This window comes from Corvus hawaiiensis, chromosome 4, assembly GCF_020740725.1.
Source record: "Corvus hawaiiensis isolate bCorHaw1 chromosome 4, bCorHaw1.pri.cur, whole genome shotgun sequence".
Classification (NCBI taxonomy): Eukaryota; Metazoa; Chordata; class Aves; order Passeriformes; family Corvidae; genus Corvus; species Corvus hawaiiensis.
This window is the reverse complement of record NC_063216.1, coordinates 71,237,621-71,256,508: the sequence shown is the minus strand read 5'-3', so window position 1 is coordinate 71,256,508 and position 18,888 is coordinate 71,237,621. Positions and strand designations below refer to the sequence as shown.

At 36.8% G+C, this 18,888-nt stretch overlaps 1 protein-coding gene across 2 annotated transcripts in view; it reads left to right on the top strand.

Moving 5' to 3' along the window:
• SEMA3A (semaphorin 3A) overlaps positions 1 to 17,846 on the top strand; it is a 243,420-nt gene extending 225,574 nt beyond the window's left edge. For both annotated transcript variants that reach the window (XM_048301619.1, XM_048301618.1), the window contains 4 exons: positions 1,769 to 1,926; positions 6,053 to 6,120; positions 11,889 to 12,031; positions 13,553 to 17,846. In XM_048301619.1, the coding sequence (XP_048157576.1) occupies positions 1,769 to 1,926; positions 6,053 to 6,120; positions 11,889 to 12,031; positions 13,553 to 14,008 (825 nt within the window). In that variant the 3' untranslated portion in view covers positions 14,009 to 17,846. The remainder of the gene's footprint in view (positions 1 to 1,768; positions 1,927 to 6,052; positions 6,121 to 11,888; positions 12,032 to 13,552) is intronic.
• Positions 17,847 to 18,888: the final 1,042 nt, after the last annotated feature.

Genomic DNA, 18,888 nt, shown 5'->3' with positions numbered 1-18,888 from the left:
GCTCTAATTTGACCTATGCTGCCTCCATAATCAGTAAAGAGAAGAGGCATCCCTTGAGAAGCAGTTAGGTCACCTAAGATTTGAATTGCTGCTCTTTTTACTGCAGGATGTACCCCTAAGGTGGGTACTTGATTAAGTGACTTAAGTTAGAGAGAAGCAGCTCATCTTGTCTGTTGCCTGTCATCTCTTCTCAAGGCTACAACACTGACTAGGACTGGTTTGTACAGTTCAGGCTTTGTGCGGAGCCCTGTGTGGTCAGAGATTTTTGCCTGGAGAATGTGGGTTTACAACCCAGCTATGAAACTATAATAGATGGAAACAGCTGCTTAGAAAGGGTTTAGTTTTCAATTTGCCAGTGAATTTTCCTTTGGGGGCTTTCCTTGTCATATTTTCCTTGAGAAAATACCAGTGTTTATATAAATGCACGGGATGTTTCTGTTACAATTAATATGTCTGTATAAACTGCCAAGCTGCTGTCTCTGAAAGAAGTTAACACAACACCTTTTATGAGTGTTTTTGGTGCTGCTATCTCTGATATCCAGTGCTCATTATTTCTAGTAGGTAGGTGACCTCAGCCATCTTCCATCCCCAAATCCCTGGAAATGGTACCTCTGGGAGACTGCAGTGCAGGAGACGAAGAATTGTGATGACATTTCTTGAAATTCTGTTGTTTACACCAGCTTTATGTCTTCCAATGAAGAAAAATTAAAACAAATTTGTATTTTCTTGATGGGACTGCTTGGAGTGGGACCTTAGGAAAGGTATTCATCATTCCACTGTGGGTGCTGGCTGACAAGGTTTAAGATTTGATAGCAAAGTGTCAGCGTTTCCAAACCAGAAGGATTATGCCCTTGAATTTTTGTGTATCTGTTTATTTAGTGTTCCCCTCATTTTGCATCCCACTCATACTTGTTTTCTTGTTTTCTTTGTGAATTATTGGTAATCTGAAATATCTCTGTTTGGACTTTCACATGGGATCAGAAGTTCAGTTTTCTCATATCCCTCTGGGGGCCAACTTCCCTAGTGGACCACATGAATTTGATATCAGAGAGGAAATTGAGAGAGACAAGATATTCTGTTGTGATGCCATGCAAGGCTGTATTTCATTTTGTATGCATGTTTTTTTTATTTACTTCTGCATTTGAACTGCATCTTCTACTCAACACTGTTTTTTATCCAAAATAAAATAAAACCTCTCCCCTCATTAAAGATGTGTTCCAGTTAAATCATGTGACTTACAGAAAAGAGTACAAAACATTGGAATTACCAGACATGCAAAGAACTGCATGCATGGCAGCGCTTCCAAATTGAAATATTGTAGCATCAGTCTGAAATAATTTACTTCAGGTTTCCCCCTCACATACATAAATTGAGGTAATGCTTGGGAAATGTATGTTGAAATTGTTCGTTTTGTTCAAATTCAAAAGCATGTTCTCCATTGTGTTCTGTCACTGACTGTAGTGTTCTCCCAGTGCGAGGATCTGAATACAAAAGGAAAAACTTAAGAGTAGTTTAATTTTCTTACTGTTTAGGGGAACCACCAAGAGTTTAATGAAAAAATAAAGAGTTTCTTATTTGATTTTTTTTACCCTGGGGACAATTCTGTTCTCATTCCTTTCGCATACATCAGAATCATGATTCTTTATTGTATTTGAAGTGCTCCTAACAGATGATTATATAATATATTTATGCTTTCCTAGAAAAAGAAAATTGTAATTTGCGATATTTTTTAACCTTTTTTTTTTGTTGTTTTTAACTTTTACAACAGCAACAGCTCTACATTGGCTCAGCCACTGGAGTTTCACAGCTTCCTTTACACCGCTGTGATGTGTATGGAAAAGCTTGTGCTGAGTGTTGCCTTGCAAGAGACCCTTACTGTGCCTGGGATGGCTCATCGTGTTCACGTTACTTCCCCACTGCTAAGAGGTAGGGACAGTTCTGGATGCCTGCATGGTTTGCTATTTGTTTTAACTGATGGTCTCAATATGACCAGAGGGCTTTGCAGATTTTTCATGGGATGGTTAACTGGAGCCCTTTCTCTTCCAAAGAAAACATCATTGTAGGAGCTACATGCTATATGAAGTCTTGGTTGATTTAAAGTGACCACTGCTACTTCTTGGGCTGGCTTAAAAAGCTCCTGTAAGAAAACATTCAGACAAGAGTTGTCTCTGAAATTAACTCCTAACTTTATATTCATTGGTAAACAGCAAAAAGAAAAAAAAAATTATTTTCTCTAAAATTAGGAGGGGGCTCAAAATCAAAATGAGATCACTACCTGCCCAAGTGAATTATCCTGCATTTTCATGAACTCTGAATCAAAAGAAATATTTCTAAAATATTTGGACATCAATAGAAACTTATCTTTTTTAGTGATATATAACATTATTGTTATTATTCGAAAGTATAACTTGTATGTGTTGATGTGTGTCCAAGTTGTTCTGCCAGATCAGAACAACCACTGTTTTACAGTCACTCTGCACTGATGCTAAAGGCTTTGCAATGCAAGAGTTGGTGGAAAGCTGACTCCACAAGTCAAAAATATCAATTTTATTAAAAATTTACAAGTCTGGTTGCCTGATCTGAAGGTTTATAGTACTAATTTCTTTGCCTCCCTTTATCTTTGAAACTCTAAAAGTATACACGCTAGTTGCTGAAGAGCTCCTGGCTATTGAAGCTGAAGTTGGGAATAACTGAATAGATAAACATTTGCAAATAGCAGACATTGGTGGAGTGTTGAGATTCCCTTGATAAATTGAGTAAAATGATAAAAAAGTGCTCACATTAAATTAAATATGCCAGACTTATCACACTTATGAAGAAACAAGGAATCCATGGGCTTATGTGCATAAGGGTTTATATGCATGAAATTAATTGCAGCAAATACTTAGTTGAGAGTGTCCGAACTTCAAATTCCAGGTTTAGATTGGTTGTTGAGGGAGATGAAATGTATAAAGGGTGAGAAGTTGAATTAGTGTCACAGACGTTTCAGATGGAGGGGATTAAAATTTTAAGGGTTGCATTACAATATATCCTAAACAAATACTGATGACAAAAGTAAAAGCTGCTCATGGAACATCAGGTTCTGTTTTTGCACCAGGAAACAAGAGTTAATCTGAGAAAAGCTTTCTGTGAAATTCTTTAATTAGTTAGAAAACAATTAAAGAGTGGAAATTGAACCCATCCCAAAAGAAGAGCCAGTCAAATTTTCTCAGCTACATGAGCTAAATTCTTATTTTTGCTGGTAGCATGGTGGCTTCTCTGGAGGAGGAAGGAAAGGAGAGGGAACAGTGTGTTTTGCAAGGACAATCTAAAAGGTTGATTTATTCTGAAAAGGTTTTAGGATTAGAGATCAGTATGGTTGAGTACTGCCTCCGAGTTCAAGGAGAAAGTAAGATCAGGAGTCGCTGAATCAGTTTTCTGCTACTTCCCTGCTACTCTTTGTTCCTGAACCTTATCCTTTCTCAGCATTCACTGGCACCCATTCCTACTGCCAGTAGATCCATAGAGCACATCATCCTGTCATTCCTCTGCTTACACTGATGGAAGAAATAGGACTCTTTGTCTTTTCCTTATCTCTCCAATTTACTGCTGTAGAGGACACTCACGTTGCTATCGGGGTAAAGTGACTGGGACCTCTTCTTACAGGGATTAAGGGGTGGGGGTTACTGGGGCCAAACTAGGTTGCACAGCTACAGAAAAACCTTGGGGTGCAGAATTTACTCTTCTAGAGGCCACTGTGAAAGAAAAAGTTAGTCCTGGGAAGCTGGGATCCTAAAAAGGCATAAGAAAAAGTTGCTGTCTCTGCACTTTCCCCCAGTTTTCCCTTGGCAGTAGCAGCAGCAGTGTAGAGGTCTGTGTTACTGGGAGAGAGGATCCTCTGTTCACCTGGTACCTGCTGTACCCACTGCCTCAAGCCAGCTCGGAATGCATCAATGACAAAATCAGCATTGCTGGAAACAGCTTAAATGTCAGCATTTTATTAATAATGGATTCTTGTAATTTTAGGCTCCAGAAATATTGGGAAAGTGGATTCCTGAGGCAATTGTACAGATGCTTTACTAATTGTTGGGTTTAGGGTTTGGGGTTTTGTTTTGTTTCTTCTTCTTTTTTTTTTGTTTTAATGAGATTTTATGAGCCTTTTTTTTTTTTTTTTTTTTTTTTTTTTTCTTTTCTTTCTTTGTGTATTTTACAAGTCTAAATGACAGTTCAGAGCTCCTGTAGTGTGACCACTTCACTTTACCCCGAGCAGATGTGTTCTGGTTCATATTTCATAAATCATCGTGTTGATACAATGGTGATATGTGCGACATTTTCCTGAGATTCCAACTAAACATTTCATTCAAACTTCGTTGACAGTAATATGAGTCTTTCCACAGACTTCTTTTCTACAAATTGTGTCCTAGAAATATACTGTGTTTCAAAATTCAGGAAGGGGTAGCAAAATGTTATGGTTCCTTATATCTTGGGTGTGATTTTGTCATTGGTAATGAGTAATATAAAGATACTGGAAATTATGATTCGTACATTTTTTTAACCATATATCAGCAGAAGATTCCTTCTTATTAAAGTGTGCTAAGATGGCCTAACTCATAATCTTAAGGAAGTTTTTATTCAGAAAAATATATAAAAATGCTCGTCCAGCTTTCTTTTTAAGAAAGAAAGCTTTTGCTGTACTTCACATAACTAATTTTAGGTTTAACATTTCTGTAGCTTTCAGTGGAAAAAAATATGGTTAAAATCTTTCAGGCAAGAGGACTCAGCTCTGCAGTTGTGCCTCTGAGAACTCTTGGTATGTGCTGATGCTGAGCTGTTAGTGAGAGCCTGTAAATAGAGCTGGTGGAGAGAAGAGAGATGGTGTGCTGCAGAACAATGGCTTTTAAAAATGTGGGCTGTTGTCACAAGGGAGTGACCAACGCGGCTTTTTACAAGGCTACTTGACTTTTGCATATCCGTTGCTGGGTACCATAATCTGAAATCGCAGCATTGTTCAACAGCCTAATCCTCTTTGTTCTCCTCTAATTTTGCAAGCCCTCAGGCTTTCTCCGATTCCTAAAGTAAAGTGCTCACACTTGAAACACATCTTTGTTTGCCTTGTTCTTTTTTTCTTTCCTTTTCATATGAAATGCTTTTCTCTGGCTCAGTTGAATTTTGTGTCACAGCTATTTAAATAAAACTAGGAGCAGACAAAGAGGGAACAACACATGCAAAACAAAACTGTATTAAAAAGCTCTCTTCTATGAAATACAACGTTTGTTTTTAGCACAGATCAATATGTTTTTCAAAAGAGCCAGTAGAATTCAAACTGGGGGAAGAATATACTGTGTTAAAAAGACATGCAATCAAAGGTAGAATTCAGACTTAAGCTACAAAAGATAGACTAAATGACATTTCAAAATCTTCCTTTTCAAGTTTTTATTTTGTTTATTCTAAAGACAAAACCATTTGCAACAGTTTTGTAAACGGTTTTATCAGAAATGTTTTGGTGAAACCCATGGTGGCTGAGATGATCTATGCTTTTTAATTTAGATTTTGCAGAAAATACAGCACTTCAGCTTTCTTTCAAAGCCACCCATCCTAACATTTCATCTATCTAAAAGATGCTCCAGTACTCAAAGTATTCTGTACTTGCACAAATGTGTACTTTTGATGCATGTTAAACTCTACGGTGTATATTTTAATCCTTCAGCAGTCTCTGTAAATGTGAATCAAATAATGAATTTATTTGTGCCCAGTATTGCCCACACAGTTAAAATAAACTTCATCGTTTATTTTATTTGGTATTTATTTAAAACTAATAATTAGCATTAAATTTATTTATTTATTCAGTATCTCAGTGCCAGAGGTATATATTTACCAGTTTTTGAAGACTTCACCTGTAAGAGTAAAGCCGATTCTACAAAATGATAATGCACAGAATATAGCAGTAGCAATATGATTTCCTTCCTAGTGTTGTTTAGATGCGCTTGTGACCTCTGTAATTATGTAAATGTTCCATTCGTTGCAGTTGAGCACTGAGAAGGGCACTAACAGATTTCAAATGTGATCTTTGCAGACGCACCAGACGACAAGACATCCGAAATGGGGACCCACTCACCCACTGCTCAGACCTGCAGCATCACGGTGAGTTATGGGCACCACTGAAGGGCAGCTAATTTGTCTGTAATTAATTTACAGACTGTGAAAGAGTAGAGTAGGAAGCATGTGAATGATTTGTTGGTGAAATTGTTTCGAACATCTGCGAAAGATGAATATAATAAATACATCATTATCCCAATTCAGATAGCTTACAATGGCCTGGATCAGACACTAAAGTCTATTTGGGTTTTTTTTTGGTTTTGTTTTCCCCAGATAAACAGTTTAAGAATTTTAATTTTCCTGCTTCTCTTCCCTGATAATACCATGCCATCACATTAGGTATGTTATATCAGAAAAGATTCGTATTTCCATCATGACATCAAGAAATATGTCCATGTTGCTTTACATAGTTTGCATAAGATGATAACCAAATGTATTTGTAACTATCTTGGCAAAATGTGGAGTGACCTTTGTTGTAGGTATCACACTAAAAGCTCTGAAGTTCAGGATGTCCTTGCAGCAGGCATGTCCCATGTGCTTTCAGTATGGGTTTTCTTAGACATATTTTGGTTTGCTTTTTTGTCAGCTGTTTCATTTTCACAGTGTAATGATCAGATTCCTTTCTTGACTTGTTTGACTGACAGACTTCTCACAGTTACTAATTTGTTGCCAAACTTTTCAGAAGACCATCACTCAGAAAATTAAAAATGTCCATATTGGTATAAGTGAAGGGATTACTTAGGCAATACTTCCCTCTGCTGGAAAAAAGTGATTCCTTGTGATTGTGGCACGTCTACAGGAACTTTTCACACAGTATATTCTGAGTTTGAAGGAAATCACAAGGATCATCGAATCCAGCCCTTAACTGAGTGGCCCATACAGGGATCCTAAACCCTTCAACCATGGTGTTACTAGCACCATGCTTCAACCAGCTGAGCTAATCTCAGGGTTAAACCACTGGGAAAAATAAGGAGGTGACTGAAAATGGAGATACCTCAAAACCCTCTTGTCCTTTCAGTCCACATAATAGCAAAAATTATGAATAGTCCAAAATTGTACTTTTGTGTTAGCTGTAACTCACTACCAATATGTTTCACTAATTGCTTTTTCTATCTTCCTTTCAATCATTTGAAACTCACAGCTAACATTACTATAGCTTTTCTTTTTACTTCTGATTGTCAGCTTGGGCCAAGTTACTCAGAGGGAAAAAGGGGTTTTAAAAGTGCTTGAATAGACTGTGGTCAGTATGTAATTGTCACATTTTGAGAACTCATGAATGTTCAACTAGTTTAGTTTTTGAGCTAGTCAGTTGTCACTAGGAGAAAGCTCACAAATTTCCCATTGCATAATACTTACACAGTGGAGATAAGACCATCCTTATGTTGAGACTGAGATTTTCAGTTCCACAATAGGAAAACTTCACCAGGCACTAAACATTGATTTTAATACCAGCAGAAGCATTTCTTAGCTTTACCTTTTTACTCTCTGAATATTTCACTCCTGAGCAAAACTTTGAACTGGTCTACCACATGTATGTTCATTTTAATGTTCTCTAGCCTTTGCTAGCTGTGCTTTATAAACTGCAGGTCTGTTCTTTATTTTCATAGATGAAAAAAGCATTTCAAAACACTTTTTTTTTTTTTTTATATGTTCCTGTATTTTTGTATATTTGTCTGAAAAAGATATGTTCTGTCCAAAGCAAAGAGAGTAATCCAGTTTTGCAGTAATCCAGAAATGCAGTTTTTTTAAATTACAACAATTATGAGAACTCAAGGTCTGTACAAAGATATGATATGGCAGACCTGATCACAAAGGCCTTTAAAACAGCTTTGCCAAAATGAGGAGAGCAAGTACAAAGCAAGATACTGAATGTGTTACTTAATGGGGAAAAGAAGACAGCATTAGAAGGATCAGTAAGTTACAAAAAATACTGAGGGAATGCAGTGCTGAATCCTAGACTTGAAGGATGGACTGTCAAAGTGCTTAACAAATGGTTTAGATTGGTCATGAGAGAAATTTTCTCTGAATCATTTGACTTGTAAATCTAATACATTTTCCTATATTTACTTGTCCTTTACACATGATCATACATAGTACAGATGACTGCATGGCCTATAAACTTCCTATGCCAATTCATGCTGATTTTTTTTTCCTTGTTTGTAATTAGTAGTTCCCTGGACAACAGATGAAGAATTGGGTTTGTCTATAGGCAAAAAAAAAAGCTTCAGAAATCATTTACTATGCGTCTACACATTCATTTGCAGGAAGTGCCAATTTATTCTCCATGTGAACCAAAAATCATGAATCAAGAATGATCTCTTAATGTATATCTCACTTTTAAAGACATTGCAAAAACCAAATTTGCAATCAGTCTGAAGCAATAATATTTTAATTAGGTTTACATAGCTTTTTCAGTTGCTCTTTGGTGTAAATGCAGAAGAAGTATAAAATGACTACACAGCAACATTAGAGGGAGCTGAGGATCCTTCACTGTCATCTGTTTGCCCAGACATTAATGTTTAAATCTAAAAGCATGGTCATCTTTGTGGCAGCTAGAGGACAATTTTTGTTTAAGTGTGACATACTAGTGCTATCAAGAAATTATCAAGTTCAGGATTTTTTGAAGAAGAATTTGTTAAAGAAGAGACACTTCTTTTTTACATGATTTATCCCAGAGGAAGTTCAAAGAATCACTCTGAATTAAACTGTATTGTGAGATTCATTCATCTGCAAAGCAATCTTGGTATAAGTACTTAGCCTTTCATACTTCTTCGCTTATGTCAGAAATTATGTACTTAAAGGGTATTTATCAGGGTAGTAAACTGATACTGCTGTTGGGTTCATTTTGGGAATTGCTGCTCTCAGACAGGATTTTGGGCTGAATTTCATTACCAACTTCATGACTTCTATAGTTTTCTAATTCCTCCAGCTGCTTTTCTGAACGTTGTAGACTTTCATTCTTCCTTCCAGTCTCTTCAGCTTCTCAGTCCCAAAGCTGCACTCTGATCCTGTGATTATTCCATCACTGCTTACTTTCTTGCACTCCACGTGCTAAATATTACATGAACTTTATAGCCATTTCTGGACCTGCCTTCTGCTCCTTCAAATCATGGAAATGGAAATCGAAGAATCTCTAAAATGCTTCTTCTCTCATTGCGTGTTTGTCACCCATATTGTATTTTCTGCAGCTGTGAAGAAATTTAAAGAGCACTTCACCCACTTTCTGTGGTGTTCTCTAACACACTAGAATGTCATAGACCAGATCCAAGGAAACAGAAGTTTGAAATGGTGTCAGAGTGCACAGTTTCTCAAAAAACTCGTGACTAGCTTCTTAGATACTAAGAACATCCTAGGTACCTAAGTTTTCCAGCAGAAACTTCTCTATATACTTACAAACATGCTACTACTCATAGGCTGTAGAACTTTTACCAAAGAAAGGCCTGGTTTTGTCCTTTATACTGATATTTAGGATTTAGAAAACTACCTCCCTTGGATCTAATGAGAACAGTGTAACATGTGCTCTGCCCCTATGTAATTCACTTGAACTAAGCCATGTTCAGGAAAATATGATGAAGTGGTGCTGCAAGCCCCCTAATGAGCAATCTGCTGGTTAAATAATCTTTTTAGGACTCTGGAGATGAGGACCCAAAGTTCACTTAGGCTTAGAAATTTGACTTGATATTCCTACTTCCAATACAAACACCCAAACTGTTGGATTGCTGTTGTCAAAGTTGGGACATTCTGCAATCACGATTCAGGGAGCCTGGGAGAGGAATCGAGACACAGCGTGCATCCTAGGGTGAAATTCCTGTGTTTCCATCCTTTATTATGGAAGCCAGTAAATCACTGTTTCACAGAAACACATGGCTGGAGCAGTAACAAGTGTGTCCCAGTCTATAAAAGGGGATATTTTCTAGTAAGTGTCTTATGCTGCAGGCCTGTATGTGCTGTCTGTTGTGAATCCCAGTTCAGTTATCGAACAGCTTCTCTCTGACTGTGTGAGGATATCTGACTGCCTGCTCAGCCATGTGAATTTTGTTCCTTAATTAGAGCACCTAACTCGGAACAGAAGAGTTCAGTTCATCAGTCAGCCATTCACAGTGTTAAATCTGGACCCATCAGTTATCAGACTATCAGTTACCAGTTATCATTCGCATTTCCAATCTTTATCTTACCACTTCTAATTATGTTCAGTTAATCTCTTCACATATTTCCAGTTCCTCTGTTTCAATGACACTAATTCACCTGTGCTCCATCTCAGACCTCACCACCTTGGCTATGCTCTATTCCAGCTGTCTTACCCTTCTCTTGCTCCTTCGCTTTCTAATTCATTCCTCCACTGCTCCCTATCTTCCTGACAGAAGCTATACTGACATTCTTCATGGGAATGTGGTTTCTGAGAGATGTCATAACAGTTGTTTCACTTGGTTTTTAAAAGAACACCCCACTCGCTTAAAAGGTCCATAATTCAGCAGAGGAAGGCAAGCAAACCCATTTCCTATTTGTTTAGTGTAATAGGCCATTTGATGTTTTCTGAGAACTGGGCAAGCATCAGTCTTTATTCTGCTCCACATCCCTTCTGCCGTCCTCTCAGGGCTGAAAGTCATTATTGAAAGGCATTTGATTCTGTGCCAGCGTAAGCCAGGAGCTCAATTTTACTTTTACCTTTGTCGCAGTCATCTAACAGTTTGTGTTTGCTAAACAACATGGCCAGTATGAGAAAGGCACAGTTGAGAGCAAACAAAACTGGACAAAGGATTTCTCTGACGGGGTTTTAAATAGACATAATTTTCCTGTTAGAACATATCAAAACTAGTTCCTTAAAGATTTCCAGTGCTAAAGATCAAACGTGAAAAATTGAAAGAAAGGCAAAGAATGGCAAGGAGTCAGGAAACCCCATGAGATCAACACAGTGTTAAATAGCCTACCAAACCCTTCCTCCTCATCTACTCTGCAGGATTATTGTTTCCACTTAAGTCCATACCAGCATTTTAAAGAGGTAAGGTGGAGAGTTGAAACATGATGCCTTAAAGCCTCTGTGGTATTGGAGAAGAATCAAATACCATATAAGTCCTATAGCTATGTGATATTTCCAGAAAGTTGATGAATATCTTGAAACATTGTTGTTACAAAAGGAAGTAATTTATTTAACTTTCTTTTTCCCCTCCCATAATGTCTGGTTTATTAACCTCATTACATTTCCATAAATTATATCAGTATGAGGGGAAATGATTAATTGAAAATCGTTTCCTCAAAAACATCATTCCTGGTCATTAACAGCTTCAGCAAACTGCAATGCCATATAATCTAAACACATTATTCTACTTTTAAATAGCCTCATGTTTTATTACTTTGCTCTAAAGTATTATGACCATAGAGCCCAGGAGGCATCATTACAAACATTCTACAACTACACCCTGAGTTTTCTCATTGCATACAGTTTGCTATTAAAAATTCTTGTCGTGTCCAAGATGTTTTCCTTGATGAATAATAATGAGGCTTACACAAAACTTCACAATTAAATTCATTAATTTCACATATTGAGATGTTAACAGCTGTTAGGATTTAAAATACAATTAAAAAAACCCACTAAACCAACAAACCTACTACCATGGGTCCTTACAAAGATAGAGGTGTTGATGCATACTTTTCAAATGGTATACTGATATGGGAAAAGTTTTTTTTAAGTTTTTATCTTTAAACACTTTAAGGGAGACCAAATTCTAAACAAAAAAATTTACTTAATAATTAAGAGTTAGTTTCCTGGTAATTTAATTTTGTTTTGTTTTGGTTTTTTTTTTCATGCTTTACAGATAACCCAAGTGGTCAGACTCTGGAGGAGAAGATTATCTATGGAGTAGAGAATAGCAGCACTTTCCTTGAGTGCAGTCCAAAATCTCAGCGTGCCGTAGTCTACTGGCAATTCCAGAAGCAAAATGATGATCGCAAAGAAGAGGTACAGTAGAAAAAAAAATAGAGAGATGCAACTAATTTTCTCTATAAAGATACACTTCAATCTGAGTCCTTCCCAGAATAATTTTAGTAGAGCAGAATTTCTCTGGAATATTATAATTCCCATTTTTCTTCAGCATATTCCCACTCTTATTACCATAAAATCCTGTAAGCTCCCTAATAGGTTTTACAGATTGTTACAGCAGAAAACATTCATATCCTCTCCTTGCTCAGACTCCCTGCAAAACACACTGGTTTGCATCAGAGATCCCAGAAACAAAAAAACGTAGTGTGCTATCTAAGTGTCGACTGAAACATCCTACAAAGATTATATGAACTGAAATATCACAAAGGCCTTAAAATCACCTTTGAGAAAAAGCTTAACTGCATTCACCCAATTATACTGTTTGACTGAAGTGCAGTCTGGCAGGAGCATCCCATGTGCTGTGTGCTCTAAGACTTTATTGCTGATAACACAGAGTCAGAATGAAGAACTGAGAACTGTAGCGGACACAAGAGTATGAAAAATTGTACTTTTTTTTTCATCAAAAGCAGTATTCATAGAGGGAAAAACACTGAGTTGTAAAGCTTATACTTTATTTTTCTCCTTTTCTTGTCACCAATATTCTTACATTATTAATTATCCAAGTTTTCAAGTCATATCAAGCCAGGTCACGCATATTTTTGAGAGTATAATCTACTCGGGTAGGTAGGGAGGTCAAGCTAGGAAACAAAAACTTGTTTGTTCCATTGAAGTATTTTTAAATATGTATATATATTCAAAGCATGTTCTGAATAGTTACTTTAGCTGTTTTAAATATTTTTGTTCTGTTTGCATAAGTAGTAAATTATTAAGAATTTATTCTTAGTGAGAGAGCAGCAAACTGGTTTGTGCCCTTTCTGTCTACAGCAGCATGTGCATTCAGAAAATGAAGTTACATTCTAGATATTAATTAATTCAGAAAAAAAAGTATTTTGAACAGCTGCTTTTTGAATATTAAAATTTTGAGATTTAATCCTTAATTGCTTGTTTGTAAATTTTCCACTTATGCAGAACCCACTTCTATCCATAAGGGCTCTTGCAATAAGGCACAACCGGAAGACAAGGAACCTTTCCTGCAAATGGATCTAGGTTTGACTGAAAGATAATGGTGAATGTGGCCTCAGTAATACAGCCAAATGAATCCATGTTGACTCTGCTCATTACAGGCTCAGATCTTCCATAATCTTTCCAGCAATTCCATCTGACAGAGTTGAAACAGATCTTTGTTCAGCAGCAGTAATTACTAAGGAGTAAATTCCTAATCCCCCAAACTCTTGGCAGTATATAAGTTTTTCCAGAATATTTGAGCCTTTCATAATTACAAATGACTGGCAAAGGGTTTTCCTTTTTTGTGGGTTTGGGAATTCTTGGCCAAGTTTTACCAGTTACAAGGAGCAGTAATAAAGAAGTAGCATGGTTAGAGGATAATGTGGCACATACATGAAAAATAACTGTTGAAATTACCACTTTTTCCCAATACAGATAAAAGTGGATGATCACGTGATCCGGACAGAACAGGGCCTGTTGCTACGAAGTCTTCACCGGAGGGACTCTGGTGTTTATTTTTGTCATGCTGTGGAGCACGGCTTCATGCAAACCTTGCTCAAGGTGACCCTTGAAGTGATCGATAATGAGCACCTGGAAGAGCTGCTCCATAAAGAAGAAGACGGTGATGGCTCCAAGACCAAGGATGCGACCAACAGCATGACCCCCAGCCAAAAGATCTGGTACAGAGACTTCATGCAGTTGATCAACCACCCCAATCTCAACACAATGGATGAGTTCTGTGAGCAGGTTTGGAAAAGAGACCGCAAACAACGCCGGCAAAGGCCTGCCAATGCGCAGGTGAACACAAATAAGTGGAAGCACCTACAAGAGAATAAAAAAGGTAGAAACAGGAGGACCCATGAATTTGAGAGGGCACCACGTAGTGTCTGAGCTACATTACCTCTAGAAACATCATCCAAGTAGAAACTTGTATAGACAGATAACTGGAAAAAAATGCAATATTCATGAACCTTTTCATGGCATTATGTGGATGTTTACAAGAGTGGAAAGGTCAAACAGTTTCCACTAGGTTTAAATAAAATCCATTTCTAACTTTCCTAGCAATTCCTTCCTCTCTGCTCTAAGACCAGAACGACCGGAGTTTCAAGGATGATAACTCACCTGGACCTAGCTGACTGCTCAAAAACTTCTGCAAGTATTCAGCAGGCAAGTTTTGCTTTCTCTTTTGACAGAGATATAAACAAAATGCTGTATTTCATGCTGTCATCTTACAGAAAAGAAAAACTAGCCCCACCTTTCATCAGCAGCACTACCATTTCTAGACTTATATAAAACTGCATGAACTCATTAAGCTGATGAACGTCTAAACACGTGATTGGACACAAGGATTTTGTTCTTGTTTTGTCTACCAGTTCTCCTGTTTATATGTGCTAGAAGAGGAAAAACAATACTGAATGAGATTGATTGTGGAAACCTGAACAACATAAGCCATCCATCATCTGGAAGAAAACAAAAATGTGGAGTACACTGGCCTACTACTGATGACTTCTTTCAGCTTTGATCTAAAGATGTATTTTATTAAAAGTATAATTTAAATGTACCATGAAAAAATATGCAGCAAACATTAGCTCCTTTCTAAAATAGATTAGATGTTTTGTCTTAGAAATACTGTACTTTCTAATTATTGGTTTAGATGAAAAAAAGACAACTTCCAATTATGAGCTGCTTTACTCTTTTGTTTGGGAAAACTTCCAGGGGAGCTGGTCACACTGCAGTTAACCTCCTCCCCTGTCAGTAATCTATATGACATGTAACTTCAAAGCAATTTTAAAACTAAGCTATTTTAACATGAAAGTCACTGTATAGCATGGAAGTATTCTGCATTCTGTTTTTCTAAGTATGGTATTTGAAATTATTCAACTTGTATAATACCTTCCTATAGATTGAACCAATGAAGAGGAGAGCATTGATTTTCAGTTGTATATTTTTTTTTTTAATTAAAAAAACAAATAGCATTAAAATACCATCTGCTAATTACACTCTTGCTTTCTTGGTTCGTTTTTGTGAATGCTAATATTTAAATACTGATGCTCATAGACTGTCATACATCCATGAGCAAAGCTCACATTCAGTTTAAAGAGTTGTGTTCCCAGCTCTATGGTAGAAATCTGTCCACACTACTGACTCTCAGTTCTCCATTCCTTCTGTGGGCCAGGTCACCAAAATGCAAAGAAACAACACTAAGCCACATGAATAACAACCCCAAAGCCAGCTCCCCATTTTAAGATCTGAGGGACAGTTTTATCTGTGGGTGTAATCTGCTGAAGTAGTAAATTGGTGAAGTTCAGCTTAAGACTAGTTTATACTAACAGAAAATTTGGTCCTGCACTTCTGTCTTATTCTGTATACAGGAGAGCAGCAGGGTAAAACAATGTACTTGCATCATGAGTGTCAGTTAAGTAGTGGATTTATTCACCTCAGCACAGATGTGCCTTTGGTCCCCAGTTCTATGGTGTCCAGTTCTTTTGAGATCATCTTTCTCCAGCCTCTCATATTTACCTTGGTAGAGTCTGTAAATGACATAATTTCAAGTAATGTCATTGTGGGGAAAATTACTAGAGCAAAATCCTTAGTTTGCTAAAGGAGCTTTTATATAAAAGTGTGTCTGCACTGATGACTGATCTGTTTTGTTGTTATTCACTCTGTGGTATTTAATTTATCAATTTATTGCTACACTATCAATCAGCCTTATCAGATACAGTATAACACAACTGCTGTGACAGCATCTGTCACAATGTGCCCCAGTCTCCTTGCCACTCACTAATTCAAGTATCCTGCTTAGGGAAGCCTTGGCTTCTTGCCTCCCTAGAAATTGGATTTTCACTAACATCCGAGTTACTTCAGTCCCCTTTGAATCCTTTGGAGGGGATGAACTTGCAAGATTTTTTTGTCATTTATATCTTCAGAAAAAAAAAAAATCATTGAATAGAGTAGGACAAGGCTGTAGGGCCATGATTGAAGAAAGCACTTGGGAATTTATTTTTCAAGCAGCTTTAAGTCTTTCTCATGTTTAACCTGACTCTTGTGAACTTCAGTACGCTGTTAAATTCCCATTATTTCATGGTGTGCTGAATATGGATGAATTAAAACATATGCCCAGCTATGTGCTTTTCTATGCAGGAGTATTAATTTTTCAGCTCAGCTTATGGTTAATTTCTGAGCACTGTTGTCAAATGAATGATTTAATTTTAATCACAGAACATTTTTTAGCCTTTTATGAAGGGCTATTTTGTACCATCTAGTTACTACAATACTCTTTCTTACAAAAGGAAACAGTTTTAAAATGAAACTCAGAGAATTCAGTGGGAAAAATACAGATTGATTTCAATAGACCCCAAATCACTTTGTTTCCTTTTTTAGAGATTCATGGAATTGCTGTGTAACTTTTTTTTCTCTTCCATGTTCATAGCAACTGGTTCTATAACAACTTGTTACAAAAAAATCGAACCAAAACCAACCTCTTTCACAATGCGTGAAGAGGAAACAAGTCAGACTTCTAAGATATGTTTTTCTATACTGAGAAAGATAATCTGTGGGAAAAAAATTACAGAAGATGCAGTATTTTTACCATGACCTGGCAGTCTCATTGAACAATTGATATGATCGTATCTTACAAACTTCAACCCAATCCTCACTGACATGAGTAGTCTTGTTTAAGTCTTTGTATTTGTTTATATAAAGAAGAGGGCAAAAGATCAAGCCAACAGTGGAAATTCTTGATTTTAAGTTCATATTATGGTCAAGTTATAACAACATTTAATACTGATGTGAAATGAACTTTTTTTCAGAGCACAGGCCTTAATTCATGTATAGAAAGATGCCCTGCAGCTTCAGTAAGATTCATACCCCCATTTATGTCATTATTGTTTAAAGCAACATAAAGTTGGAAAATAAAGGTTAAAATGGTATTTCTGTAAATGGCCAATAAAACCCTCTAAACTTCTAGTTACAGACTTTAGAAAAAGTAAGTAAAAAGTTGTGTTTAAGCTGGAGAGAAATAAAGGATTTCATTTATAACCAGAAAGATCTATTTTCATTTGTTTTAAGATATCCATCTGTAAGGAACAAAAATATATTGAATCTTATTCTTACTCATCTGTGCTTTGCACTTGCACAGATCACTGAAATGGGAATTTGTTCAATGGCTCCTAAAAACTGTATGGTTATGTTAAACTATAACATCAAACTGAGAAAATGTGCATCTTTGCAAAACAAAGTTAAATCTTCATGACCCAATAAATTCACTATGTAAAAAAAATTAAATTAAATGCATGTGAATGCGCATTTACTGTTCCTTTTTATGTATTATTTAGTGAATATCAATGGTATGTGTTTAATAGTTCAGTTTTTGCTACCTACACATTAGTCAAAAGAGGTGTAAATATTTTTGGCTAGATAAGGAGGTACAGTGTAAAGTACTGTTATCTAGAGGTACTCCATTTCGGTGTGTTCAACAAAATACTAAAATGCAAGATTTTGCCACACAAGTGATAAGGTGGTTTATTTGCTATATCAGTGTCGGAGTTGTGCGATTATTCTTTAAACGCATTCATCACTGGGTAGTAAATAATTCCACTTCTGTATTTATCACTTCAATTCAGATGGGAACTAGAAAACTGGAGAGAAAGTGTAATGAAACTGCTGCTGTAAATTATTTCTTTTAGCATGTATTCAGTTGTTAAATAAACATTTCTTCCAAATATTTGAAGTTCAGTGTCTTGACTGTTTACACGGAAATGTGCCCTGTAACCTTCATGAGCATATGGAGTGCATTGTTGCCAATATAATGCTATCAATGTGTATGAGCTCTGTTTATTAGGCCAGAAGGATTGCTATTTTTTATTAATGGCTTTTTTTGTTTCTTTTTTGAAGACTGCAAACTAATAAGCCCAAAATGAAAGGCATGAACCTATCTTCAGCCTATCTTTTGGCACAACTGCTGAGCTTGTGCAGATAAAGCCACGCATATGCACACCCCGATTCTCCACTCTGCCCATGAACGAAACTGTAAATCAGCCTGGAAGCCGTGTGAATATCAGCAAGTTGCTGTACTTGATGAAATTTCACTCTGCAATGCTAATGGCTTAGGACAGCTATGCTGCTTCCCTTTGGAAACTGGCTTGCACAGAAAGCAAGTGGAATAAATCAGGTTCTGTCTGTTACCAACATACCCTTGTATCCTTTGGTAAACTTAGCAGCTGTTTGGAAGTGCTAAGGGGCTCTATCTAAAAGTAATATGCCATGGCACTAAGCGTTGTGCAAACAGCTAATAAGACAAATGCTGTCCTGCAAAGCATGAAGTTTAAATACACCAGAACAGAAGTGGAGGAAGGAAAGTATCATTATTTCCATTTGGCACATACAGAACTGAAGAAACAACCAGTAGTACTGAGCCATCACTAATCCATTCAGCCTCACCCATGCTCCTTCCTGTTGAGCAAGGGTAGAGGAGTCTGGTTCAAAAGGATGCTGTAAGGATATTTTATGGTTACTACTGTTTTCTGAAAATTAAAATAAACCCTCAGCAGCAGACAAGCAACTCAGTGGGTTACAAAGGATGCAGCAAATACAAAAAGGATGAAATTAATATGGCAAGCAATGAATCCACTAATTGAAAAAGCAGTAATTTTGTATTTCTGTGTCGACTGCATGGCTTATAAATTCTCACAGAGGAAGACCCTTGTTCATGGATGCAGCCACACTGTGTCCGTTGCTAGAATTCCCTGCAGAAGCACAGCTAAAATGAGTGT